The sequence below is a fragment of the Carettochelys insculpta genome, chromosome 3 (assembly GCF_033958435.1).
Source record: "Carettochelys insculpta isolate YL-2023 chromosome 3, ASM3395843v1, whole genome shotgun sequence".
NCBI classification, from domain to species: Eukaryota; Metazoa; Chordata; order Testudines; family Carettochelyidae; genus Carettochelys; species Carettochelys insculpta.
Window position 1 is genome coordinate 42237197 of NC_134139.1, and position 27813 is coordinate 42265009.

The 27813-nt window shown below is 39.4% G+C and overlaps 1 protein-coding gene across 4 annotated transcripts in view; it reads right to left on the reverse strand.

Moving 5' to 3' along the window:
- Positions 1-27813, reverse strand: part of STRN (striatin) — an 89049-nt gene that overhangs the window by 50691 nt on the left and 10545 nt on the right. For all 4 annotated transcript variants that reach the window (XR_012644928.1, XM_074989682.1, XM_074989681.1 and 1 more), the window contains exons 2-5: positions 21208-21311; positions 11396-11469; positions 9036-9114; positions 6676-6843 (exon numbers count right to left, since the gene is read on the reverse strand). Coding sequence is in view for 3 of the 4 variants with exons in the window: in XM_074989682.1 (XP_074845783.1) it covers positions 6676-6843; positions 9036-9114; positions 11396-11469; positions 21208-21311 (425 nt within the window). In the remaining variant the exon portion in view is untranslated. The remainder of the gene's footprint in view (positions 1-6675; positions 6844-9035; positions 9115-11395; positions 11470-21207; positions 21312-27813) is intronic.

Below are 27813 nucleotides of genomic sequence, written 5' to 3' on the forward strand. Positions count from 1 at the left end.
CTTCACCAGCTGCCTGCTTTTTATCGAGGCTCTGCTGGGTCACCCATGTAAAATGTCAGGAGCTGACAGCCAAAAGCAAAGGCCGGCTCTTTCTTCAGGTGGGGGATATGATGGGGGGGTTGGATCACCTCACACCCCCCATGGAATTTCTTCATGGTCCCCAGAGAGGCAGGCCCCCCAGTTTGGGAAACCACGCTCTAGCTAACCCCCCACCCACTCCAGTTTAACCACTCCCCCCACCCTCCCCTACGTGGTTCTGGCTCAACTCTACCCCCAGCCTGCTGCAGCCCTAGCCCACCCCCGGCTTAACCCCTTGGCCCCCTCCCACAGCCCCAACCCACCCCCAGGCCTAACTCTCCCCATCTGCCCCCACAACCCAGGACTTACCTTTCAAAAGGAGCTCCAGGTGCTCCTGCTGCTTCCCCAGCTGCAGGAAGAGCATTCTGCTGGGGAAAAAGCCACCCCTGACTTACAAGAATTCGAGTTATGCAAGGGTGCGTGGGAAGGCAACCCTCTCGTAAATCAGGGCACTACTGTATAAAGGATGTGTGCACACCAGGCAAATTTTTTTGAGAGAGAAAAATTCTTCAGTGATTCAAATGCTGAGGAGAAGGATATCCTGTTTACGCCCAGAAGCCTGATATCTGGATTGCATGTTGGGGCAGGGAAAGAAGACAGGATTTACCTGGGACAGGACAGGGGGTACTTAATGACTTCTCATTTCAGTTTTCACCAAGAAGAGTGCTAGAGACTGAATGTCTAACATAGTGAATGCTAGTACAAATGGGGTAGGTCCAAAAGTTAAAATTGGGGAAGAAGAAGTTAAAAATTACTTAGAAAAGTTAGATGCCTTCAAGTTACCAGGGTCTGATGAAATACATCCTAGAATACGCAGAGAGATGATTGAGGAGATATCTGAGCCATTAGCTATTGACTTTGAAAAGTGATGGAAGAGATTCCAGAAGCATGGAAATGGGCAAAAATAGTACCCATCTATAGAAAGGGAAATAAGGACAACCTCAGGAAACTGCAGACTAGTCAGCTTAACCTCTGTGCCAGAAAAGATAAAGGAGCAAATAATTAAGCAATTTATTTGCAAACATCTAGAAGATAATAAGGTGATAAGTTACAGCATGGCCTAATGAAGAAAAAATCATATGAAACCAACCTGATAGCTGTCTTTGGCAGGATAACAAGCTTTGTGCATAAAGGGGAAGCAGAAGATGTGGTATACCTAGAATTTACTGAAGGATTTGATACAGTCTTGCATGACCTTCTTATAAACAAACTAAGAATATGCAACCTAAATGTGCTGCTGCAAAATAGCACAACTGGTGCATAACTGGTTGCGTAACCATTCTTAGAATAGTTATTAATGGTTCACAGTCGTGCTTCAGAGGCCTAACAAGTGGGGTTCTGCAGGGATCAGTCTTAAGACCAGTCCTATTCAATATCTTCAACAACAATTTCGATAATGGCATAAAGAGTACATTTATAAAGTATGAAGATGTTACCAACCTGGGAGGGGTTTCAAGTTCTTTGGAATGATAAGATCATAATTAAAAATGATCTGAACAAACTGGAGAAATGGTCCGAGGTAAACGGATGAAATACAATAAGGACAAATGCACAGTACTCTTCTTAGGAAGGAACAATCAGTTTCACACATATTAAATGGGAAATGACTGTCTAGGAAGGAAAAATGCAGAGAGATCTAGGGGTGGGACGAGTGTGTGGTAGCAGCAGCGGAGGCAGCTCCTCCTGAGGCTTACTTGGGGCAGCTTGGGTGAGTCACCAGCACCCCTCCATGACCATGCTCCAGTTACATGAGTCATCATACCAAGTCTCTGTTACTCAATGACACAAGCCCCTCTAGCATCGGATCTTATTTCACTGTATTGAAGGTCTTCAATTCCGTGGCTAACAGGACCTAACCTGGCAGCCACTCTTTTTTGTATTACCTTTCCTACAGTATTAATTTAATACATATTGAAATAGTATTAAATACTATTAACTTACGTTCCAAAAATAAGAAACTTTTTAAAATCTAATGAATGACCATACCGCAAGATTAAGCATTTAGCCCTTAAATTTTCCTCCCAACATTACATCTGTTCATACTGAATGAATTCTCTTGTATGGTAGGCACTTTGGCCAATCCACTCCACAAATTTCTCTATTGTTACATATAAAAATATTAAAAAAATATGTAACTGTGCGTCCTCTGTGCTTTCCCTTTCTTTATTCACATCTGCATCTTTATACCTCAAACTGTAACATGTTTCCTTTTGTCTTCCAAAGTCCCTCTTTTTTCCTAGGTCGTGGTCTTTACTGTTTTTGGCCCTGGTCTTTTCCATCTCTTCCCAATTTGCTTTGGAGTTCCCATCAATTTGCCTCTTTTCTTCTTGTATTCTTTGAGTTTTTCTTCTTATTTCCTTTTGCTCTCCTTCAGCATACTCTCTATCATAACACCAATCACTTTTCTCTATTACTAGCACTGCCACCCAATACGTCTTAGTACTGTCTCCTTCCTGCCCCCAATCAAGATCATTCTAGCTTCATAACCTAACAAAATACTCCATACACGAGTGATGAGGGAAGAAGGTGCAGCTGATTAAATTGCCTATTATTTTCCCTCTTCGGGAAGTAAGCTGTCTGGGACTAATGGCATGCATAACTCTGGGTATTTTAAATTTGCCTCTGGGCTAGTGAAGAGCAAGCTGGGTCATCTAATCTTTTCCCCAGTTCATCCCACAATTTAGGGAGAAATGTTTCTGAGGTTATGTCTGCCCCACAATTAGAAACTCTCAGCTGGCCTGTGCCAGCTGACTCTGGCTAAGGGACTGTTTAATTGTAGCATGGACATTTTGTCTTGGGATCCTCCCTACCTCAGGGTCCTAGAATAGAGGTTCCAGCTTAAGACTAAACATCATACAAAATTAAACAGTTTAAGACCCATTAGCCCAAGTCAGCTGGTATGGGCCAGCTGCAGGATTTTAACTACAGTTTAGGCATAATCTTAGATGTTGACTTGCTTGGGAGTAGGGATTCACAGTGTCAAGTCTCTGAAGGTTGAACAGGTATTCTAACTAGAACTCAGTTCATCCTGCTTGCATGCCCTTAATCTCTATCAGTCATGTACTCAGCACTAGTGCTCTTCTAGAGGTTAGGGAGTCAGACAGGCCATGCAACCATTAGGACTAAAATAAAGGGAAACAAGCGTGGAGCATCTCCTGCACTGAACAACCACCAAAAATATTCACTACACCGGTGGCCAGTCATACAATCTGCCTTGCACGAAATTTTCTCAATTCTTTGGTAAAACCCTGACCACCTTTACTTCCAAGAAGAGTCAAACCAACTGCCTGAGCTGCCATCCACAACAGAGTAATTTAAAGATTCAAACCATAATACAGAAACAAGCTCAGAGAACTCTGCCATAGAATCCTTACATAACTGAGGGGCTATACATGCCCTGAACATTTGTCATGAACCACACCCATGAAATGCTCCATATGTTCAGCTAAACTCTTCTCAGCAGTTATCCTGTGAATTAAAAGTAAGATGAGAACATAGTTTTACAGACTGTGCATGAAATAACATAATCCAGCAACTGAAAGTATTTTAGAACAACAGATAACTGGGTACACCACTGATCACACTCAACTGGTTCAATGTATTACACAACTTTTGCTGGTGAAAGAGACAAGTTTTTGAGCATGAAGCTATTATTTGGGTGACCTGGAAAGCTCGTCTCTTCTACCAACAGAAGTTGGTCTAACAAAAGATATTACCTTGCCTCTCTAACCTTACTGAAAATCAACCTACTTCTATAAGATCCAAGTGTATGGAGAAGAAATCTGAACAGCTGTAGCCCCACTACATGCATAGCTCAGAAAATAAAATGAGTTGCTGAAGGAGGCAACGCAAAGTAATTTCTGCCACCAATTTCAAGATTCATTCTCTAATGAGTGTCATTAACTTCAATGTCTATCTCCTCTACTGAGCATCTTCCTAACTGCTATTTTTAAATGTATTAGCTCAGCTTCACCATTCAGTCCAATTTGCCCACTAGGAGCCATTGACTATTAGGAGCCATATTCCATTCCATCTAACAGAAAATGACACTCCGCTAACCTCAGGTAGAACAAAAAGAAGGGAGAGGGAGCTGAACTTCCACGTATCCTCAAATTATTAACACCTCCCAACCTGCGAACCATATATTTAGTCAGAACTCACTATTTCTTCATAGCTGGAACAAAAATGAGTATGCAAGTATCACAGGGGAAAGTGTGAAAGAAATAAAGAGGATAAAAATGGAAAGGGAGACCAATGTATCTGCCAAACCCAGTATAAGATTTCTACAACAAGTAGTTAATTCCATTAAGTTATTACCTGAGAGGAGGAAGGCTGACTTTAAAAGGTGCTCTGTAGCAGCACCCCTTGTCAACCAGACAGCATACTCCTCAGGGGAAGACTTGAGTATTTAGAATGATAAAATAACCTAAAAGGTTGGGGTCCCCATATGCCCAAATTCCTAATTTAATGGCATAATTTTAATTATCAAACAAAAAAGAATTAAGTAACCTCTCTGCACAAACACCTGATGCCACTACAGTTTCTACTGGCTGGGATTACTGAGAACTCCCTTTGGAGATTAGGTGCCATATAAAATATTTATATTTCAGAAGAAAGGACCTTATGTCCGCTACAATTAAACCATACCTGCTTGTGAAACAAGAAGCTAATCCTAGATAAACAAGGATCTACTGCTGGTTGGCGATAGTACTACCTGTAGGAGTACAGAGCTTTATCGCACATTTTTAAACAAAATAACTCTGCATCCATTTTAATAGTTTAAGTTCTTCAAAGCTACAATATTTCAGTCAATAACCAAGCAATAGTTTTGCTGAACATCTAAAGCAAACTTTGGATACTAACCACAGTAAGTGTGGCAGGAAAAATGATTTAAGAGTTTATTTACAATACTTCCAGCAAAACAGAAATAAGCTTGAAAGGATATGATTTTTATTGGTAGATACTGATAGTCATCAGTATACACACTAGCCACTGAAAAATATTTCCATGGACAATTAAAATTTACAAACAGGCAAAGTGAGAAAGCTTGCTTTAAATCTAAAACCTTGAGAGTTTGGCTATGTCTACTTTAGAAGCATCTGTCTACAGAAGTTACTGTTGGAAGAGATTTCTGACAAACCTTCTGTTGACAGATTGCATCTACACATAAAAGCAGATCAATATTTTGATCTGCTCTGTCGACTAAAGGGCCCCTTGGATCATCTACACAGTTTTCTACAAAACGTATTTTGTGTGTAGACGCTCTGCAAGTTGTGTCTACAAAATCCAAGTTTTGTCTACAAAACTCTCAACTGTAGACATAGCCTGTGTGTTTAATTATTATAAAGCTTTAACTTCTTTGTCCCCTCCTTATTGCCTATCACAATTTCCCACACCTGTGAAAATTTAAATAAAAATAAAATATTTAAATTAAAATCAATATTATCCATCAACTTCAAAAAGAATTTCAGTTTGCTAACACTAAGCATGAATTGAACTTGACTCATTTGACTCATTGTAGCACATTTGCAACAATATCCACTATGTATTTGAGAGAGTCTTTGTCTGTCTGTTCAAGAACTCCTCCTAAAAAGTAAGAGCTAGGACAAACAAATTTGGTATGCAACTTCCGCTTAACATAACACTCGATCAAAGTTTGATTGTGCAATAGGGTATGCCTGGAATATGATTTTTTTTTTCAAATGGAAAATATCGTGGTGACAGTTTACTAGTTAATGATTGCAGGGGGGCAGCATGCTCAAGTGACAGTTACAACCCAGAATGACCGGGGAGGTGGGGGGAGCAAGCACTCCAGCCCTGGGGAGCAGGCACTGGGTAGGCCATTTGGCCCCTGCATCCCCTGGAGAAGATGGCTCCTCCCTCCCTGAGCCCTCTGCTCACCTCCCAGCCCCCCGCCCCTCTTCATCCTCAACACTGACACCTCCACCCCCGACACCCTCAGCCCCCTGCCCTGACTCATAAACCCCTAATACTCCAGGCCCCTGTCCAGAAGGACCTGATCAATGCCAGGAAATCTTCTAATTAGGAATAGATAAAAAATGGTGGGCGTGAGCATGTGTAAGCTACATTTACATTATACCAAGAATTAAATATATTTATCCGTGTAAACACTAGTGAAAAAGTTGGAGAGTTTCATCAGTTAAAACCTATCCATGTTCAAAATGTTTTCCGACTCTACAAATAAGATCCTCTGCTTACTAGAGATGATACTGTTATAACAATAAGCTCTATATAACATAACACAGAGGCCTCTCATTTAGGTTTCCACCAATAAGGCAAAGAAAAGGTACCTGGCATTTTTTCTTAAGCATTTAACAGCAGATGCATCACAAATCAGGTTTGATTTCCTAATGTCACCTTCCAACTGAAATAAAATTAATTTTTTTCCTGAAGAAGTGAAACAGCTAGAGAAGTGTGGCTTTTCTATTCACCCTTTAATATTTTAAAACAGAATTGGCTAGAAATATTCAGCCAGTTTGAAGACTAAAAAGCATAAAATTTTTCAAATGAACTTAAACTAAATTTATAATACATTTCACTTATACATAGAGAACATTTGTTGTTTTAGTCACTTACCCGATCATTGCATTTTCTTTAATCTCAGCCTCTGTACCGTTTACCATTGATACTTGATTTCTGTCATTCTCCCTGTCAGATGAGTCATTTGGAAGACCCAGTAAAGCTCGCACTCGTTTTGACTTCACATCCAGAATAGTGTCAGTGTAACCCACCTCCTGTAAATACCTGTGTGAACAAAACTCATGCTAGTCTTTCATGCAGATCTCAATAATATACCATCAAAATTGTTTAAATCAATAAATAAAAACTTCTCCTAAACTCCTTTTCAGTATAAGGCTTAGCAAAGCATGGTAGTGTGCTAATGCAACATGCTAATAAATTGTCTTGTACCAGCTGCAGAGGGGATCGTCTCTTGCAGTACCAGCCTCTACAGTCACTGAAAAAAATCAAAGAGCCTAATAGTCAATGTTTGTACAATACATTATTCATTACATTTACCAAAATAGATGGAAAAAGACCTTGATTTAAAGTATCTACTATTTATTTATAAATATGGCAGTTACACGTAACAAAACACAACCATTTTATTCATCAAGAAAAGTTCATGGAAATCTAAACCAAAGCCTCAAAAAAGTAAAACTTACATTTTGTTCCTTAAGTGACCGTTACAGAAAGCCTGTAAACACCTACTGTGTCAAATTCCTATTCTGTTACTATAGCTATAATAGTACAAACATGCTTTTACAATGTAATGTATTCTGCAAAGATCTAAGTAAAGTCATTTTAGTAATCCTAAATATTCCTGCAAGAATGTGCATTCGGTTCATGTGCATAAAATGCAAAACTGCAATCGCGTAAACAGAGCCTGTGATTGTGATATTTACGCCTGTGATTGTGATACTTGAGTTCTCATACTGGCTCTGTCAACAGTATGCTGCAGTATTGGGTGAGAATCTTTTAGTTCTTCCTCAAAACAGAGTTAATGTTGCTGACTTCACAGGAGTGAGGTGAGGATTAACTAGTCGATACTATAAATATCTCTGACAATACAAAACGCCATGTAGTACATCATCTTAGGAACACACGGATTATGACAAAACTAGGGCATTTGTTCTTCTCTTATTAATAAAAGCCACTCCTCGACATCCTAAAAATACCTGCATTGCCCTCAGAAAAGCATGAACGCTGAAACTTTGGCAGACCCATAAGTTACATGTGCAGAACGAAGTCTGTATTTAATTCAACCACCTATTTAATGCTATATGATGGTGAATCAAGTATGTAACACCACTATCTGTTTTGTTTTGTTAGAATACAGACTAACATGGCTATCTCTCTGTTACTATTTTTAACCAAGATTCAGAGAAGGATATCATGGGATACCTATGTTATCAAACCATTGAGTCATAGTCAAGAAAATATTTACATTTAAAATGTGTGTGTCTGAAGCTATGGATACTCATACAGTATAATAATTCACAAAACTAACTGGGAAAGTGCCAAAAATTATAAGGCACTTAAAAAAATTAAGACTTTTCTTTCACACACTTCTTCCCACTCAGTCTTCCCCTAGAAAGTATGGAAACAGGCAAGCTTTGCAGCATGACCTTAAATCAACATAATTGATTCTGACAGAACAGGGAGTGGGATTTATTGGTGGTGGAGAGGGACAGACTAGGGTAGATAACAGAGGACCTTTCACTGATATTGCCTTGCAAAAAAAAACAGGTCATTTAAAGCAAGAGGCTTTTAATTCATAATTGATATTGGCTAGTTAGAGGGCAGTCACATGAATAAATATATACATTTTGATTCCATTTTATCAAAGTGCGAGCATCGTCCACTACAGCATTTCAGATTCACTATAGATTCCTGTTGTATGTTCTACCTGCTGTTATTTTAAACTTATGGCAATAATCATAACAGCAGAAAGAAAGTTTACTGGATGGCGCCAAGTCTTGCTCTAGAAAGTTAAATATTCAAAGAACTGAAAACTACAACATGATATTCTATTTTTTTGGACTGGAAGCTCTTTGACGTAAAAATGTCTTGTGTTCCCGTTCAAAAAACATGAAAGAATTTTGCAGAAAAGGTTTGAAATTTTTAATTAGATTTTTCTTAAAATCAAATTTGAATCCCCCTCCCCACTACTTTTCTCAATTTTTTCCCCATTTTTGCCACTGAGAACAATAAAATGAAGGGTGAGGAGTAGTTTTACTTTTTCTACTCTTCCACTTATCAAAACTTCTCCATCTTTACCAAAGTTAGAATGACAAAAGGAAAAGTTAATCCCACTAACTCTGCCATACTCTTCATGAAAGAGAAAATTCTCACGGCAGTCTTCAGGAGAATCCCAGTGACACATTTAATTTCCAAGCCTGTTATTGTATAACACCTGTTAAATCTTTGCCACTTACTGTCTCAGCAGCTGTCGCCCTTGTTTCCATATGAGTTGACTGTTTTGTTGGGGCTGAACCTCTGTTTCATTCCCTTCATCTGGAAAAGATTTTAAATTAAATCAGTTTTCTTTTAATCTTATTTTTCAAGATCACAGGGTAAGTGCAGTTCTGCAGTTATCCAAGAGAACACACTATGAAGACTGTCATCAGCATACTTGTATTTTGAGAACCAGTTATACTTATCAGCATCTCCTTCACATCACCATAATTTCAATATAAAGCCAATCAGCTCACTAATTCAAACTACTTTTCCTCAGAATGAAGCAGTCAAATGCATGTATCTGGAACTATGTACTTGAGTTTACTGGGGTGAGCATGTATTTTAAGGATAATTAGATTCCTATAAAAAGAAAAAAAACTTCAGACAATTTAAAGTTCAGCCATATTCAATAACTTGTATACAGAAAGAAAACAATGATTTAGCTGTTTTTGTTTGGATAATAGTTCCCCCCCCATGGTTATTTCAATATTAGTTCAATATATTTTCACCTGAAAGTAATATTTTATTTAAAAATCACAACTAAGTGTTTCATTTACCATGATAAAGCTATTATGACAAACAATGTGCTGCTGCCCTGTCAACCCAGTCTTATAAATACTTATAAAAGTGCCGTATGAATGTTACAGACTTGTCCAGTGAAACTAGAATCCTGCTCGAGGGTAACAGTCAGCAATAATCTGTCATTTAGACATTCTTCTTCTGAAGACAGCTAAACACACTTGGATCTGTCATACAACTATCAAAAAAACAAAAGCCAAGAGACCTTTATGCATCAAGACTGAAATGACTCCTCTTAATACAGGACACCTAGAAATGGTCTATATTAATGCTGAAGTAAAGACGTTTCAGAGAGGTCTCTGTGGCCCCCCAAAACTGATGAAACATTCTTTTGCCCTCAAGGAGGAGGCTAAAGGGACTTGTACTGCTAGCAAAATGGCACTGACAAGGCCCTAAAGAGAATGTCACTCAAATACAGATAAGAGCTGAATACATTAATTAGGAGAATTAAAACCAAAAGTATTAGAATCTCCAAGGTACCACAGAGGGGACAAACAGGAAATATTAGTGGAAATAAGCCACAAGATTTCTCCTGACTTAGTCCAAGAGAAGTATGCAGATGTGCATTGATCTATGTGTACTGAGTACTACTCACATAGACTAGAAATTATACAAAATCTCCATCCTGAAAGCGTATGGGGAAAACAAATTTGGATTCCATATGGTGCATAAACTTCCATTTTTTTTTAAGCAGCTCTATGTAGGATATGACAGAATTAAATATTCTCCAGTCTGGGCACAAGAGGTGAGTGGCATCATTTTGTGAGCACCGAGAAATAAGATGCTTCAGTTTAAGTTGCATTTTACTTAGTTTGGGAAGGGAGAAGGGTACATTGAGAATTTGAAAGTAAGCATTTTTAGATCCTCCTCACCACTTAGTAAAAGGCGGTTTTGCTCAGGACTAAGTTTACCAGACCAACCTCTTGCCAGTGAATTGCAGGGGTGACGCGTGCAAAATGACTCTCATGGGCTTTCTTTACTTTTACTGTATGAGAGAATAAAGCTGTGGAATAATTTCTCTTATTATGCACTTGTTGCATAATCTGGACCCTGGGGGAAAGTTTTTTTGGTTAGATTTATTTTGCTGATCAGAACAAAAGGAAATCTAATTCCTTCTCTTTTGTGGCTTAAACTCACTCCCATTCTTTATGAGAGATAAAAGATTAATCTTCTGAAGGAATAACCCAAGAAAGCTATCCATACATCCAATGGAAAACTGTTCAGTTCCACACACGTGTTCACCATTTACTATATATTTTTCCAGTTATCACTGTGATTTTATAAAATTCCATAAAATGTACTTTTAACTTTACCTCTAATACAAGCTTGTTTCAACTTTTCTGGAATCCACCAAAAAGATTATGAATTAGGAAATGACGTACTAAGATTTTGATTCATTGCTGTTGTATTACTCCTGGTATTGTTAATGCACAACAATTCTATCTCATACAAGATTCTCCAGATGCTTCTTCTATACATTTCTGTGACTCCATCACTGTCTAGAATTTTGATCTGAAGAGAACAGATATGTTCTGCACCATCCATTTCTTACTTCAACTCATTTGATGGCCTAGTTACAGCTACTAAAAGAAACAAAGTGTACCTATAATATCCGTATAACAAACTGCAATGGTTAGCATTTGTCTCAAGCTACACTAAGCCATCTTTAATATCCTCTTTGTGTCCACAAGTTGTTCAATTGTCTGTAGCTAAAATTGCAGAACTTTCAACCACATTTCCCTTACTCTTAAATTCTTACCAGAATCATAATTTGGAGGCTTCATATCTCCCTGATTCAATTCTGTGCCGTATTTTAATTTGTGGTATTTACCTCTGAAAGAGAAAAGATAATAGAAACTCTTAACACATTTTAAATGACGCTTGTAGATGCGTAGATGCCATAGGTCCCTGTTTTACTTTTACTTTGCACTGTACCCTTTCTCCTTCAATGGATTTTAATATTTCCTCCCATTATAATTTGCTTACTATATTGCTCACTTCACTCAAAATTATAACCTGTAATCCAACTCTGACTAGCTCGAACTGAACTACATTTTTAACACTAAAACTGTCCACTCCAGATTAGAGTTCAGCTGTAATAGCATACATGGAGAATTATGCATTGCAGCTATCAATACCTGTGCAACAAGTAAATGAAGAAACTATGGTTTCTTACATGGTAATTATTACAATAGGTCAAAAGTATACTTAAGTTTGGAGGATAGGAAATTACAATTAAAGATATACTACATTATTCTCACATGAAAATTATACATATTAACTAAATTAAGTCACATAAATATTAGCATCTATATTCATTTCTGAAAAGAAAAATGTGTATGAACAGCAGTATTCACATGCCGAAAAGTAAAATGATATGAAAATAACTGGCTTGAACAGACATATTATCAAAGTTATTTTCTAATCACAGCCAACTTTGAAAGTCTTTTGGAAGGAAAATATTTTAGATGGCAAAGCTATGTTAGTAAGTAAGCAGGTCTATTTAGTAAGATAAAGAGGATCACTTGAACTGCTGTTGCTTTCTCACTTTATTAGCCTATTTCATTTCCTTGCTTCATTCTTTTCTTCATTTTTCCTCTTCATCAGCTGAAAATCAGCTCTGCAGATAATCAATACTTGCTATTCAATATGGCTGCCCCACCATCTCAATAGTCATAAATAAGAAACTATTAAATTTTAAACTTTTAAACTCTCAATTGAAATGCCCTAGTTGGAAGACTTTCATTGCCAATAGACTACATTCATGGGGGGCGGGGGAGGAAGCAAAACAAAACAGTTTGATTTCTAATCAAGAAATGCTGCTATTTCTTGGAAATATTTCAGTATATAGACCTGAAGTATCCAATTCAGCTGTGATGAGAGTGCCTGCCAAACATCCATAGAAGTACTAAGAGGAGTCTCCAGACCAACAGACGTAAACAAGACAGACTGCCAGGAACAGCACTGGGAGATATTCTGGCCAGGGAAAAAGGCGCCAGACTTACGCTGACAAGACATACCATTTCAAAAAATAGCATAAATGTATTTCTACAGAAATGGCTTAAAGAGTTCAGTTGGTTAGTTAAAATACTCTAGAAAGATCAATGAGTAACAGATTATTAGTTGTTGGACATATGCTTAAAATAGATTTGTATGTTTTTGTTAGCTCCTGAAAATCCATAGATGATAACCATTTAAACAAGTAATTGAACAAAATTACTATTCAAAAGTAATAAAAATAACCTTAAAATGTGAACAAAGTCTCACACTGCATCCTGCTGGATGGTAGCAGAATTACAGCAGAACTGCTTAAATAAGAGTGTTCAAATTAACTGATCAACCATCCCTTTTTTTAAAAATAAAACATCTTTTTGCATGTATTGTATTATAGAATCCTTGATAGAAAGAATTTTATTAAACTGGACCAAATCTCTCTGCCAGGGAATAGAACCAAGACCACTTTTCACCATAGTGGAAAAATAAATTCCACAGAAGTAATAACTAAAACTCATGAAAGAGCCATGAATTAGAGAACAGTGGCATTGATCAGAAATCAAGCTAATCCCTTTCAACAATTGAAAGAAATATACTTAACAGTAAGTACACAGGGGCTTGATATACTACATCATATTGTTGACAAACCAGTACCACACCTCGTCATGGTATGCTGTCAAAGGATATGGATCAGTATTTTACACACAGGCCCACAGCTAATAGGTAAACGTTTGGTAAATTTGGAGGGCAGGGCAGGAATGATGAAATCTTCCCTTTCTCTCTTAATTACCTCTTTTCCCCTCCTTCTCTCCCCAGGATTAACAGATCGGATCAGATTAGCCGAGCTGGCTTTTATATTCAAATTCGGCACATTAACACATGGTTTAAATTGTGATGGGAACTTTCTGAGTCACTATTGGGGCTCGTCTGCATACTTGGCTCAATCATTCTTGACCTTCCCTCCCACCCCTCCACTCTCTGATTTGCTCACCTTGATTATCTTTTTCTGATTTGTCCTCCTTGCTTACTGTTTTTGGTTCTCTGTGCCTTAAATATTGAGTCTGTTCTGGTCTGGGTATGGTCTGAAGAAGTGGGTCTGTCCCACAAAAGCTCACCTAATAAACTATTTTGCTAATCTTTAAAGTGCTGCTTGACGGCTTTTTGTTCTGATCATCTAGTTTGGAATGCATTGCCTAGAGAGGTGGTGGATTCTCCATCCCTCGAGGTTTTTAAGTACTGGCTTGACAAGGTCCTGGCTGCGTTGACTGGTGGGGGAGGGGCAGATCCTGCTTGAAGCAGGGGGCTGGACTAGATGACCTCCTGAGTTCCCTTCCAGCCCTATGATTCTATGATATCCTGACAGTGGTAATATGACACACTTTAGAGAAAGGTGCAAAGGTGCACGAAATAGAAAGGCAAGTGCTGCTTTTTTCCAAACCAGTTGGTGGTCATCTTATGCCCTAAAGCATATGGGTTTAAAAGCTTAGTAAATTCTTAGGCTATGTCTACATAAACACTTTAGGTGGTAAAAATTATGTAGCTCAGGGGGTCTGAAAAAACACACACCCTGAGCAACCTAAGTTACACAGACAGAAGCACTGGTATGGGGCAGTGCTATGCTGGCAGCAGACAGGCTCCCACCAACATAGCTACTGCCACTCATTGTTAATTAAAGCCTGTTATGCCCACCAGTGTGTAGGGCATCAAGAAAGGTCCTCCACGTGTCTGTCTGTCTTTGGCCATTTTCTCCCATGTGTCCCAGTTGTAGTTCATTCTCTTCATGTCTGCCTCAACAGTACGCCACCATGTTGTCTTGGGCCTCTCACGTTTACATTGTCCTTCAGGCATCCAGTGAAATGCTATCTTTACAACGGCATCTGCCTCCCTTCTCATTACATGTCCTATCCATCTCCAGTATCTTTTCATTATGATAGTGGTCATGTCCTCCTGGTGGCATTGCAGGAGCAAGTTGTGGCTGGAAACTGTCTTTGAACAAAAGATGCAAAATATCTTGCAAAGACTAGTGGTTTGAAAGGACAAGAACTTGGCAAGGTCACACTCCGTCATCTGCCAGCACTCTGACCCATAGAGTAGTGTTCCTATGACACAGCTCTGGTACAGCTTAAGTTTGGTGTGGACACTGTACTGTGTAGAACTCCATAAAATGGTCATACTTTTGAGTACATTTCTGGCCTTGCTTAGTCTGCTCTGAATGTCATTCTTGGTGACTCCATCATGGCATATGCTGCTGCCTAAGTATGTAAAGCTTTCTGTGCTGAGTAAGCGTGCATCTATCTATCTTGATTAGTGCTGGTAAATCTATGTTGAGAGTCAATCTCTGGGTTGTTTTTTTTAATTAACTTTTAGTCCAATTTGGCGTCCAAAGGTGTATTGTCATTGTCTCTTTTCCTGTATGTGTTGATGTGTGGCACTGAGTAGCATGAGTAATATATGCATATAAATTTACAGAAAAAAAGATACTGCATTACACGAAAAACATATGAAGCTTCTTGTAACATGTGGTAGATAAGTTCTTATTTAAAAAAATTGTACTAAAGTGAAGTAGAGTTTAAATGGCACACACCAACTATATGGCAAAGTTCAGATCTCATTATTCTCAGTCCTGTACTTCCAAAAAAAAAAAAACCAGATCATGCTTCCTCACAGAGCCAAATTCCTATACTTCATATGATGCAGTCATGAACTAGTAAATCCACTCACCTAACCACATTTTGCTAAAATCAGATGGTGAATGATAAATGCAGAGAGTAGCTCCATGAAAGGAAAAGGAGGTGTCATGATCATCCTTACCATGCATGCACTCGTACCAAGTACAGCATCACCGTTCTAAACACCCTGTTGTCCAACATTGACCCAGGTCCCTTTAACCCAAGTTTACAAGATAACAAGTGCTCCTGCCTAACATCCAACATATTGGCCCACAGCAGCGCACACTGCTGCTGCAGGCCCTGGGGCAAAGTGGGAGGGGGGCTACGGCTCTGTGCCCTGGAAGAGGTGGAATGAAGGGCAGTCAGCTCTCAGTGCCACCTAGACCACAGAGCTGCTCCCTCTCCACACGTACACTCACAGCTGCAGGCAGCTGGAGCCAGCGATCTGAGCCCCTCTGAAATGCAGGGTCCACGGGCAAATGCTCTCTTTACCCCCAGCGCCTCGACTGGCAGGCCTGCTGATCCACCATGAACACTTATTTGCATTTTCCCTTCTCAGAGGGACTGTAGTTTGCTGCACTCTCTTTTACTTTCACTGCAGGGTCCCTCGGATATAACAGACTTTCAGTTTTAATGGACACCCCCCCCCGCCATTAGTCAGTTATATCGAGGGTTTACTGTCTGGAGAAAACAAACCAGCAGCTTACCCCGATGTTCCAGGCTTATGCTCATCCTGTTCAATCTCTACACAAATGACCTACCACTGACTTTATCTAAGCAGATGGCATCTGCTGCATTACCTATTCGTACTCTTTCATACTGAACTGGAAAACCTCTTACAGGCTGACATGGCCAACATGGCAGCCTACTGTAGCAGCTAGCACCTCCAACCAAATGTGACTAAGGCTTTGTCTAAACTTCTACAATTTAAAGCGCTGCCACGGCAGTGCTTTGAAATAAAACTGGCTCTGACAGGAACACTGTGAGAGCTCTCCCAGCACTCTATATAAACCACCTCCACAAGGGGAATAGCTAACCACTGGGAGCCTGGCTGCCTCTGTTATAACCTTGTTTGCACTGGCACTTTATGGTGCTGTAACTAAATATGCTGTGGGAGGGCACATTTTCACACCCCGAAGTCAGAATGTTGCAACATGGTAAGATGGCATTCTAGGCTTACCATAAGACAGTTCTGATCACCTTACACCTCCATAATGCAAGTACAAGATGTCTTTCTCAATGGAAAACAACTGAAACACAAGGCAAAACCAATATACCTTGGTGTCACACTGGACCACTCCTTGACTTTCTACAATCATCTGAAAGAGACTGCTGCCAAAATCTGGACTACCAAAAATCTACTCCGAAAATTAGATGGTTTGACATAGGGCACAGGTGCACAGACACTTAACACATCACTTGTGATGCTGTGTTATTCCTCAGCTGAATACTGTGGCTCTGTACGGTATCACGTGCGTAAACTTACATTAGTTCACAATTAACTGAATTTGACCCTGTGTATAACCATAAACACTCTGTGCGCTCATGACAACCCATTGTGAGTAACACAGCCCCTCTACACATACATTTCAGAAAGTCTACATCCAGATAAGCTGAAAAGCTATGTGCCAGTTCAGGTCTCCCATTGGACAAGGACCTTTTCAGTCACTCCAGAGCATGGCTTATATTAAAGCTTCCATTGTGGTCTCGACTACCAGACAAGACCAGCTGCAAGCCTACCGCACAATGAGTGCACAACTAAAGACATTTAAATGATTTCCTGGTCACTGATCCAAAGCACTCGACTGCCTGGATATGACCTGCCATGTCACCTTTGGACTCTGCTGAACTGGGCAAGGATTAAGTAGAACCAGCCTCTATAGCTGAGGTCTGCACAGTGACACCCTTTCTTACTTTGTCTTCAACAGTCAGTGGCACATATTGTCAATGAGTGTCAACTGACTAGATTGTCTGGTGGCTGTAGAGCCTTTCATTATCTTGATGAAGCTGCTGAGCCACTCAATGGCAAGCACTGCAAATATTTGAATAAAACTAAACATTTGTAGGTAGATGTGACGATCCAAGAGTTTCCTTTTTGTAGCTGTCCATGAGGTTCCATTGCTGAAACCGATCATGGTTTCCAGGAAGTATCCTAGAAGGAGTTTAATGGATGGGTGAAGTTTGTTGGAGTTGTGGTGAGAACCTATTTGTGAGTTTAGGTCATCTATCTAGGGCAGGAGTGTTTGTTTTGTTTTTTTTTTAAATCAGGCTCCACTTTTTGTCCATGCAGTTAATGGCAGAATACAATCCTTACTACTGTGGATATCTCCTCCCCATACACCAGCATTAACTTGCCTCAAAATGCCACTAACCAGCCGTTTGAGAAAAAAGCTTGTGGACAGGTACTCTCCTTTCTCTTTCCTTCTACCCCTTCCCCACAACACCCATGACTGGAGAGACATTAACTAGCCGCCTCACCTTAAATGGCTCCTTGAAATGTGTTAACTACTTATCATAAACAATCTGTTCCTCTTTGTATTTAGCAGTGACACAAAAGCTTTGTCTACACTTACAAATTTAAAGTGCAGCCACAGCAGTGCTTAACATGGCAGTGTGATGACAGCAGGAGTGCTGGGAGAGCACTCTCCCAGAGCCCTAGATCAATGGTTCCCAAACTTTTCAGCATCCTGCCCCCTTTTTGATTTTTGAGAAACCGTCCCACCTCATCTTTACCATCATCCATCCCCCCTTTTAACAAAGGATTAAATTCATAATTTAAAATAAACACAAAAACTTTGTATTAAAAATTTATTTAAAATAAAAAATAAGTACAAATGTTCTTCTTGGCCCAAAATATATTAAAAATGTAATTTAACACAAGAAATAGCAGAAACAAAACCAATTTAATGTGAAGGATGATGCTGCCTTTTCTTCACAAACTGAAAAATCCTAGGTTTGAAAGATGAAAGTGAACAACGCAACCATTAACATCCCGTTGATTTGTTCCATTTTTAATGTGACTAAACTTGAAAAGCTATTTTCAGAGGTATGTTGATGAAAATGGAAAAATAATATGTAGCACTTCTCCAGCTTTCTAGTACATTGGGAAATATTTTATCCAAAATTCCTCCAAGCTTGAGTTTTTGAAATTATCTTTCACACTTGAATTATATTTTATTTCGAGCGCTTGTTCTCGCAATACTTTTGGTAATGTATCAACATCAGCACTGAATGGATTGCGTACTAATTTATGAATGAGGTGCCCAGAAAAGTTGCCTGGAAAATAGTGAATGAATTCGTCAGCAAGGCAGTCCAGATGAAACACAATTTTGCTCTTCATAACCTCTTTACAAAGTTCTTGGAAACACTAATTTTCAATGTGATGAAAATGTCAGAAAAGATGAAAAGTTAGGCATCTGAGCTTGTGTTCAATATTTCCAAACCTGGATTTTTTCCATAAATGCTTTGATGGCATTGTGGTGCATTATACTGTTTGCAGCATTGTTTCCTTGCAGCTTCAAAGGAAGGTTGTTCAAAGATTCAAAAATATCCATGAGGTACGCCAGTGAAAGTTGAAATATATGGTCTGTAAACGCACAGTATAACTCTTCTTTTTTTCTGTTGCTTGAGGAAAATTTCCACTTCATCTTTCAGTTCGAATAATCTCGAAAGCATGTTCCCTTTGGAAAGACATCATACCTCCGTGTGAAAGAAAAACCTTTTATGATCTGCTCCCAAATCTGCGCAAAGAGCTGCAAAAATCTCATATTTAAAGTGCTGTTCTTCACAAAATTGACAACTATGAAGGCCAAATTTAATGAGTCACATAAGTCATCTGGAAGGGTCTTAGCAGCCAGTGCTTGTCTGTGTATCATGCAGTGAGTTGGGGTTGCAGCTGGATTTTTTTATTTCACCAATGTCACAAATCCAGAGTGAGAGCCAAGCATCGCTGGAGTACCGTCTGTGCATACACCAACTAATTTTTCCCATGAAAAGTCTATTTTCTTCGAAAAAATAGAGAAATCATTTTCATAACATCAGAAGCTCCCCATGACAACTGTGCACTGCCTAAGCAGCTGGAGCTTGCATGGACCCAGGACTCCCACTCAGCCCCGCCCCCTCCATAAGGAAGGCTGCATAGTAAGAAATGCAAATATAGTAGGCAACCAGCTTGGCTTAACAGGGAAATGCTTGGCCAGCTTAAACTCAAAAAAGATATGTATACAAACTGGAAATGTGGACAGTTGACTAAGGAGGAGTATAAATATATGGCTGGAAAATACGAGACAGCAATCTGGAAAGCAAAAAGACAACTGGAACTGCAGCGGGCAAGGGACGTGAAGGTTAACAAGGAGGCTTTCTACATGCATGTTAACAATAAGAGGCTTATCAGGGAAGGTGTAGGGCTGTTACTCAATGAGAGAGGTAACATAGTGAAAGATGATGTAAGAAAAGCTGAAGTACTCAATGCTTTTTTTGCTTCAGTCTTCATGGGCAAGGACAGCTCCCATACTATGGTGCTAGACAATGCAGTATGGGAAGGTGGAGGGCAGCCCTCAATGGGGAAGGAATAGGTTAAGAGCTACTTAGAAAAACTAGATTTATACAAATCCACGCGTGTGGATTTAATGCACCCACAGGTACTGAGGGAACTGGCAGATGTCATTGCTGAGTCTTTGGCTATTATCTTTGAAGACTCTTGGAGATTGGGAGAGATCCCGGATGACTGGAAAAAGGCAAATGTAATGCCCATCTTTGAAAAAGGAAAGAAGGACAATCCAGGGAACCTACATCTTTTTAATCGTAATTTGTATAGCATTTTTACCCTCTAATCTTCTGCCACAAGCTGGTTTTATTGAGATTTCCTACTTTTAAGAGCTCAGCCAATTAATGCAAATTGTCCATGAACTCCTGAATAAAATACACTCAAGTAAGTTCCAATGACTTCTTGCTACTTAATTATCAATGATTCTAGTACCTCCTTTTGACACTCATTCTATGTCAGTAATTTTTATTGCTTAAGAATCGCTCTGGGAAAGGCATAATGCAAACAGATCAAATAAACTCTTTTGGCACTGATTTACATTTATAGAAAAATCCAAAAGATACCTCACCAAGTACTTGACACACCTTTGCTTTATTGACAAATCAACTAACAACAATCAATTGACAGCTTTTATCGACAACAATAAAAGCTAGAGTAGGACTAGCACAAAATAGCTCACTAAAATTACTAATATTTTTTTCTTGGACCTTTTTCTGGATTTTTTCAGTGTCCCCATTGACATAATGTTAGTTAACATCCTTTCAAGATAATTACAAATTCTTCCTGCACTCATGCATTTTTGCCAAAAGCCATTGATCAAGAGAGATGAACTGAACTGCATTTATGATTTTGCTTATGAGTTTACACAGATTTAAACTGTTTTAGAGATTTACATTGTTTGATTCTTTTTTAATTAAAAAGTTATTAGAATTCTTTAGTGGCCAGATAGTACACAGTACTATTAATGCCATATTTGATAAGTCACTAAAAAAACCAAATACTCTTACCTCCAAAATATTATGGCACTTTATAGATTACAGAAACACACTCACCTGGAATTCTAGATTCAATTCTCATTACCTCATCTCAGAAATGAGCATACAATACCATCTAACTTCTGGGAGCTACAAGGAAACTTGCCCTTAGAGATTCTATTCTGAACTGACTTGAACCTTTTTTGAAGCAGCTGAACGCAGTTGGTGACAAGATTTTGGACAAGATGGACTAGTTTAACTACAATAATTCTTATGTTTATAAACAATGATTAAATATTCAGATGAACCTCAAAGGTAATATTTTTCTTTTAAAATTTTATAATAGACTTTTAAAACAAAATTCTCTAGTATTTTAAAGGTGATGTACCTTTCCTGTTTAAGAGCATATTCCAGCATTTTGATTCTTCGCACTAGATCCTTCTTCAGATTTTCTTGTCCCTTCCTTTCTCCTTGAAGAAAGGCAATTTGGGCCTGGAAAAGACAGAACTCTACTTAGAAAAGTTCAAAAGAAGGCAAAACTGTTTTGCCAATATATTTGCATTACACATATACTAAAATTCCCATCCACTCCCAAACCATTCTAAATAATTGGATAAATGATTCTGTTTAACATTGTTTAAAAGAAGTTTGGCTACTGCAAATCAGGCACAATCGTTTTGACCTTATCAACTCTCTTGTTGGTTTTCTCTATGGCCTTAAACATAAGCAGCCTGTCTTCACTTCCAGGACCCTTCAATCAGTCCCTAGCCTATCAAGTCTCTCATTCACAAACAAGCTACCAGTGCTCATCTCTGAAGAGATCACGATGTCCTTTCCACTGCCCATGCTACGTTTTCAAACAAGCATCTTTATGCCTTCTCCTAAGCTGCCCCAAGCACTTTGGCTGAAGTATTCTCTTAAAAAAATCCGCAAAATGACCACCTCGCCTATCTTCAAAGCCTTCCTCAGAATATCTCCTTTGTTAAGCTTCTTTTGTAGGCATCACAGCTATCATTAGGCTACTCATAATCAGAGATCAATGTCTATCATATTGAGAAATACTCTCTCATTCTTTCCTTGTACTTCCCATGTGTCTCCTCTTATCTTACCCTAGGCTATAAGCTCCTTGCAGCAAGAACTGTCTTTTTGATCTGTGTTTGTGCAGCACCTAGCACAATGGGGTCCTTGCCCATGACTAAGATTCCTGGGTGATATGGCAATGCAAATTATTAGTAAGTTTGTTATAAAGCTATCACTAAGTTTGCACTGAAATATCCTTTACACTTTGATCTTGCAGACCACAAAACAAACATGAGTTAAAGAAATATCAATTTTAAACATCTCAAAAAGCAATTAAATTTGGTCTCAGGGCCAACCATTCAACCGAATAAAAAAGACAGATAAATGTGTGTACACAGAGTGCTTTTTTTGTTTATAAAGAAAAAAAAAGAGACAGTACTCAGTGGGCTCCTTGCTCCCCGCCAGACTGGGACTGCCAGCAGAGTTCCATGCTGGCTCCCAGCCACAGGACTCCTAAGTTATCCCTCTCTAAAATTCAACTCAACTATGAATTTATTTTTATGAAATAGGTAACACACATCTCAATGCTAGCTACTCACCACTTAAATCTGTCTTTCTGTAGTTAGTAAATATGTTCTATATTTTATCTAGCACACCATGTTGTGGATGAAGTGCCTGGGAAATCTCAGATCAGTTTATGAAGACTAGTCTGTGCCCTTTACACTGAGTGGCAGACTGGGTAATGAATTTACATTGGTGAGGCTTCTGACCAGCGTAAGGCTGGGGAACCGGGAGGAACTATATGGATCCTATCTATTGTTCGTTTATGAGTGGCTGGGGAAAGCATTCATATAACTCAGCTGAGTGTATCCCTGCCTGTGGATGTAACTGTGAGGGCAGCACCTGTCAGAAGTCTGTAGCTTGGTAACAGCATCACGCTATAGTAGTATCTCAGACTGGTGGGACACAGGACTCATCCTGCCCCACAGCCCAGGTGGCATGCTAGGATACTTGTCATAACATTTGATGAAGAAGGTTACAATCCATGAAAACGTATGCCCAAATAAAATTTGTTAGTCTTTAAAACACCACAGAACCGCTCACTGTTTTTGCTGATATAGTGGCAATCCCACAGAATACCAGCTTACAAAGCACACACCAATACCTGGAATCAGCATCTTCCTATCTACTTCAAGCGCATATATGCAGAAAGAATTAAGAGAAATAAGCAACATGACAGATGACAATCTGCCTAAGTGTACTAAAGTGCTTGAGGCAAAGACTACAGAGATTTAGAATGCTTAGATCTGGCTGGAAGAAAAAAATTAGGACCAAGAAAGCACACCCAACAAACATCACTGGGATTTGAAGATGAGCATTTATATGTGGCAGAGTGATGCATAACAATTATGTTTCAATTTGCTAACTATTACTAAGGGTCATAAACATTAATAAGTAAGGGAGTGCTACCATTTTTATACTCAAACCCAGGAGTAAGAATCTTGCAGATAACTCTGAGCAGGTTTGTGTGACATACACGTAGTACTAGGAATCCACAGAGAAGTGCAGGAATCTAAAATAATTGGATTGCAAGGATAATGGTGATACGATATACCTCTTGGAAATAAAGGGAAAGGTGCTGCCTTTCAAAGTTTTCTATATCAGGAGAGGCAGGTGGCAGTTTATTCTACATGACAGATCACACAAGGGAAAAGACTGAAAACTGCCTCAGAGGGCATCTTATGCCCACAGAAAAATCCAGCTGATCTTGATGAGGAACTTACACACTCAGAGATATCAAAACAAAAAGCAGTCAAGTAGCACTTTAAAGACTAGCAAAATGGTTTATTAGGTGAGGTTTCGTGGGACAGACCCACTTCTTCAGACCATAGCCAGACCAGAACAGACTTGAGTCTGTTCTGGTCTGGCTATGGTCTGAAGAAGTGGGTCTGTCCCACGAAACCTCACCTAATAAACCATTTTGCTAGTCTTTTAAGTGCTACTTGACTGCTTTTTGTTTTGATAGTGTATAGACTAGCACAGCTTCCTCTCTGTTACTACTCAGAGATATTGTCTGTAGGAAAGTATTGTTTCTCATTTCATGGTGTTCCCTGAAAATTTGGTACTAGGATAGAAGAGGGACGCATGCATAATGGAGGAAAGTTTTGAAGAAAAGACTCTACAGGCCTTTTTTATCCATACTTCTTGAATAGTACCAGGACCAAGAGAGCAAAAGTACTACTACAGTGTAGCTTTTTCCTTACTTCCCGGCTTGTGAAGGGTCCCCAGATTTGTCAAACAAGGAATAAAAGGGGTATTTGGGGGAACAGGAGCTCAAGGCTCCAGCATGCTTAAACTTTGACTGAAAACATAACTTGTTCTACAAAAGCTTGCGCATGATCAAGTCAAAGGATTCTTTGATCAGTGTCCAGTGCTTCTGCAAGAAGTGCAAGACTGCCAAAAAGACTGAAATAGATAAGCCATAGAGCATGTGATGCAGCAACACGTCAGTGAAACGAAAGCTGGGTTGGTAGACCTTTGACCAGCTTTCCATATTTTTAGGGCCTTAGGTTTAGACTTTTGCAGTTTACCCCAAGTCTAAATCCAATCCAAGGTTACAGACTAAGGTCTCGTTTCCATGCATTCAAGCTTATCAGGACTCTCCCATGTGACTGCCCACATATTAAACTGGTAGTTTCATTTGTAAGTCTGGTAATGGACAAGCCCACTTGAGACACCATGGAAAATTTATGGCCTCTCTTCCTTAAGTCTATATAGGCTCTAGCATAATTTGTTCATGTCCCCCTTATGATGTCCTTCCATGCAGAGTACATAATATTTCTGTGGAATTCAGAAACTGTTGTAGCAGTCACAGAGCACTACAGGTAAGCTGCACTATATAGAGTCTCATGACTGAAGGCACCTGGCACTACATAGTACAGCTTACCTGGGCGCAAATCACTATATATCCAGCCATGCCTGGATAGCTGTCACTATAGTTTGTCATGCCTGTTCAGTAAGAATCACTCAAGTTAGGCAGCAGGGATTAAAGCTGTAAAACATAGGCAAAGGAAAAACCACAAAGAAAAATATAAAACACACAGAAATATCTATCATTTTCATTTTTTTCAGAGTAAAATGCAGAAAAAAGGAGGGGATTAAATAAATGCAAGGTTCCTTTTCCGCATGCACAATTGTCTCATCTGTCAATGTTCTCCTTTGCAGGTCTGTAAAAATACCAGTATGTCGTGGGGAGGGGCGCGGGGGCAGCTTTCCTCCCATGGCCAAATGCCCATTCTGCAGCTGGGAAAGCAGCAGCAGCACCTGGACCTCTTTTTGAAAGGTAAGTCCTTGGGTTGGGGGAGCAGCTGGGGAGGGTTAAGCCTGACGATGGGTTGGGGCCGTGGGAACGGGTCATGGTAGACAATTATGGGAGTTTGGAGAAATGTGGCAAGAGCAAAGATTTCTATTTGTACCCCAGACTTTGTCTTGCTTCATTTGACTTTGGAACAAGTACTTCTTCACAAGAAGACTGACCAAGGCTTTGAAAGCTTCTTGATATTCAGAAGATTTCATCACAGTCACAGCAGCAGCCCTGACTACAGCATAGTAGTCTTCAGTCAGACTATTGATAGCCCTGAAGAGTCAACTGCCATCACCAATAATCTTCTTTAGATTACATGGTGGACTCAACTTTGTTGATTTCTTCCATCACTCTTCGGTTGGTTGGGGAACTGGAATTTGCAGCTTTTTGCAGGTTGCTGTTTGCCAGGTAGCTGAGGTGGGAATGAAGAGCTTGCCAGCATGACTCTTGCCCATAATTCTGAGGTCAGTGCCTGCAGGATGTGATGTTTTTTTCACAAGTACTAGCAGTCATGGGAATGACAGGGATGTCATCATGACTCTCACTGCATGATACGTCAGTCTCTGCAGTGTTTGATGGTGGTTAGTATGGAAGCTCTTTCAAAATTTGGAGGGATTTTGAGCTCATAAAAAGCTTTTAGATTTGAGTCATGATGTTTCTTCTGCAGTGTACTGACTTCACCATTTGCTAAGGTATACAAGTTGTTTAATTTTTTTTCCATGACTGCATAAGGGCCCAGGCAAGGTAGCTGGCCTTTCTCCCCTTCGTCTATGCCCTTCACACATTGTATAGGAGCACTTTTTGACCAATATTAAAAGCTTCTTGCTGCTTCTGGCATTCTTCATAATCCCTTTTTTTTTTCTGTCTTACTTGTGCCTTAACAATGTTTTTTGCAGCCGCCTCCTGCAATTTTTGTACCTGCTTGATGAGTGTCAAGTGATCTTGGACATCACTAGCATCTCAAGTACACTCCACTAAACCAAGATCAACAGGAATCTCTTCATTTAAATCTTCACTGTTGTCATTGTCTAGGTAATGTTTGGGCAGCACCGGCTTCCTGGCATATGTAAGTTCATAAGGTGTAATGCCTGATGACTTATGCCATGTTTGGAATGCAAACGGGACTCCTGTAGCACCTTTGGCCATTCTTCTTGTTCACCTTCTAACATTGTTAGCATGGCACCCTGAATTGTCCGATTTGCTCACTCTACCAGGCCATTTGCCTGTGGATGGTAAGCACTGGTGACCCTCTGATTTGTTGCTGTTAAAAGGTGTAAATTTTTTGAAACTTCATTACAAAACTCATGCCCCTGATCATTAATTTGTATTCTGGTGCAACCAAATCTGCAAATTAGTTCATAAAGGGAAAGTGCCATCTCTTCGGCATACTTATTCCACAGAGGCTTTGCCTCTAGCCACTTAGAGATATAATCTGCTATGACACAAATACACAGGTAGCCTTCTGGATTTTTGGGCAAAGAACACACATCTGCTCCTACTTGGTGATATGCTTTAACTGGGATAGGCACACTGTGAAGTTCTGGAGCTGACGTGCACATTTTTGTGGCCCCTTATTGGCAGTGCTTGCAGGTGGTAACATTCTCATATCCTTATTCTTATTTTGCCACCAGAATCCTCAGTTTAGTATTTTCCAAGGGTCTTCTCACAGCTAGTGTACCCTCCCACTGCCTTAGCCTGTTTTGCTGTTCCTAGCCCTTCATGAACACATTTCAGTAGTTCATATCTTTTCCCCTTGTCCAAAATAACCTTTAAAGTATCATGGCAAAAGGTCTCTTCAGTTTCATAACATCATTATAATGCTAATGGAGCTCTCCATTACTTATTGTGAAATGCCCAGATTGTGGAGTAAAATTATTTTTCACCCCAATATTCTTAACTCCTCTGACATGCTCAGGGAACTCACTGCGCAACAAGCAACTTTTGATTTCTTTGTAGTTGGGTCCAAATGTCGGAAAAAGCCTCTCCCAACAGAACTGCTGGCAAAAATATGCAAATACATAATGCAATTTGCATATCTTTTACTGACAGTTCTCAGCAACCTAGACATTGCTGAAGATACCTTACCCAACATACACACCACATAACTTAGGCTCCATGTCTCCATAAAACAAACTTATTTGTACTTTCAACTACAACATACACAACCAAATCACGTAAGTATGGTGCTGGTGGCTCCTCATATCCAGCTACAGAACTGCTGGAAAAGAAATCTAAAATAAATTCTTCTTTAATATTACTTTTCCGTGTATTTTTCTGAAGTTGCCACAAGGATATAAATGCAAATGGAAGTGGGAGTAATATGCAGTATTGCAAGGTGAAAGGGAAAATGGACTCCAAGACAACATCTGTGGTATGCAACATGGAAGAGTTTGAGAAGGCACAATTTAGGTTCCTTTGTTTTCTCACTCACACACAAATGCACATATTTTTCTTTAAAATTTCCTCTGCAATCATCTCAGGTTTTCTTCTGATGACTGTTTGGAATCAACAAGATATTTCCCCCAAGACAGTTTTAATTGACATCAGACGTTGAGTTGAAATTATTTTGCAGGATTCAAAGATAAAAAAGGAATACCTTAGTTCTGAAAA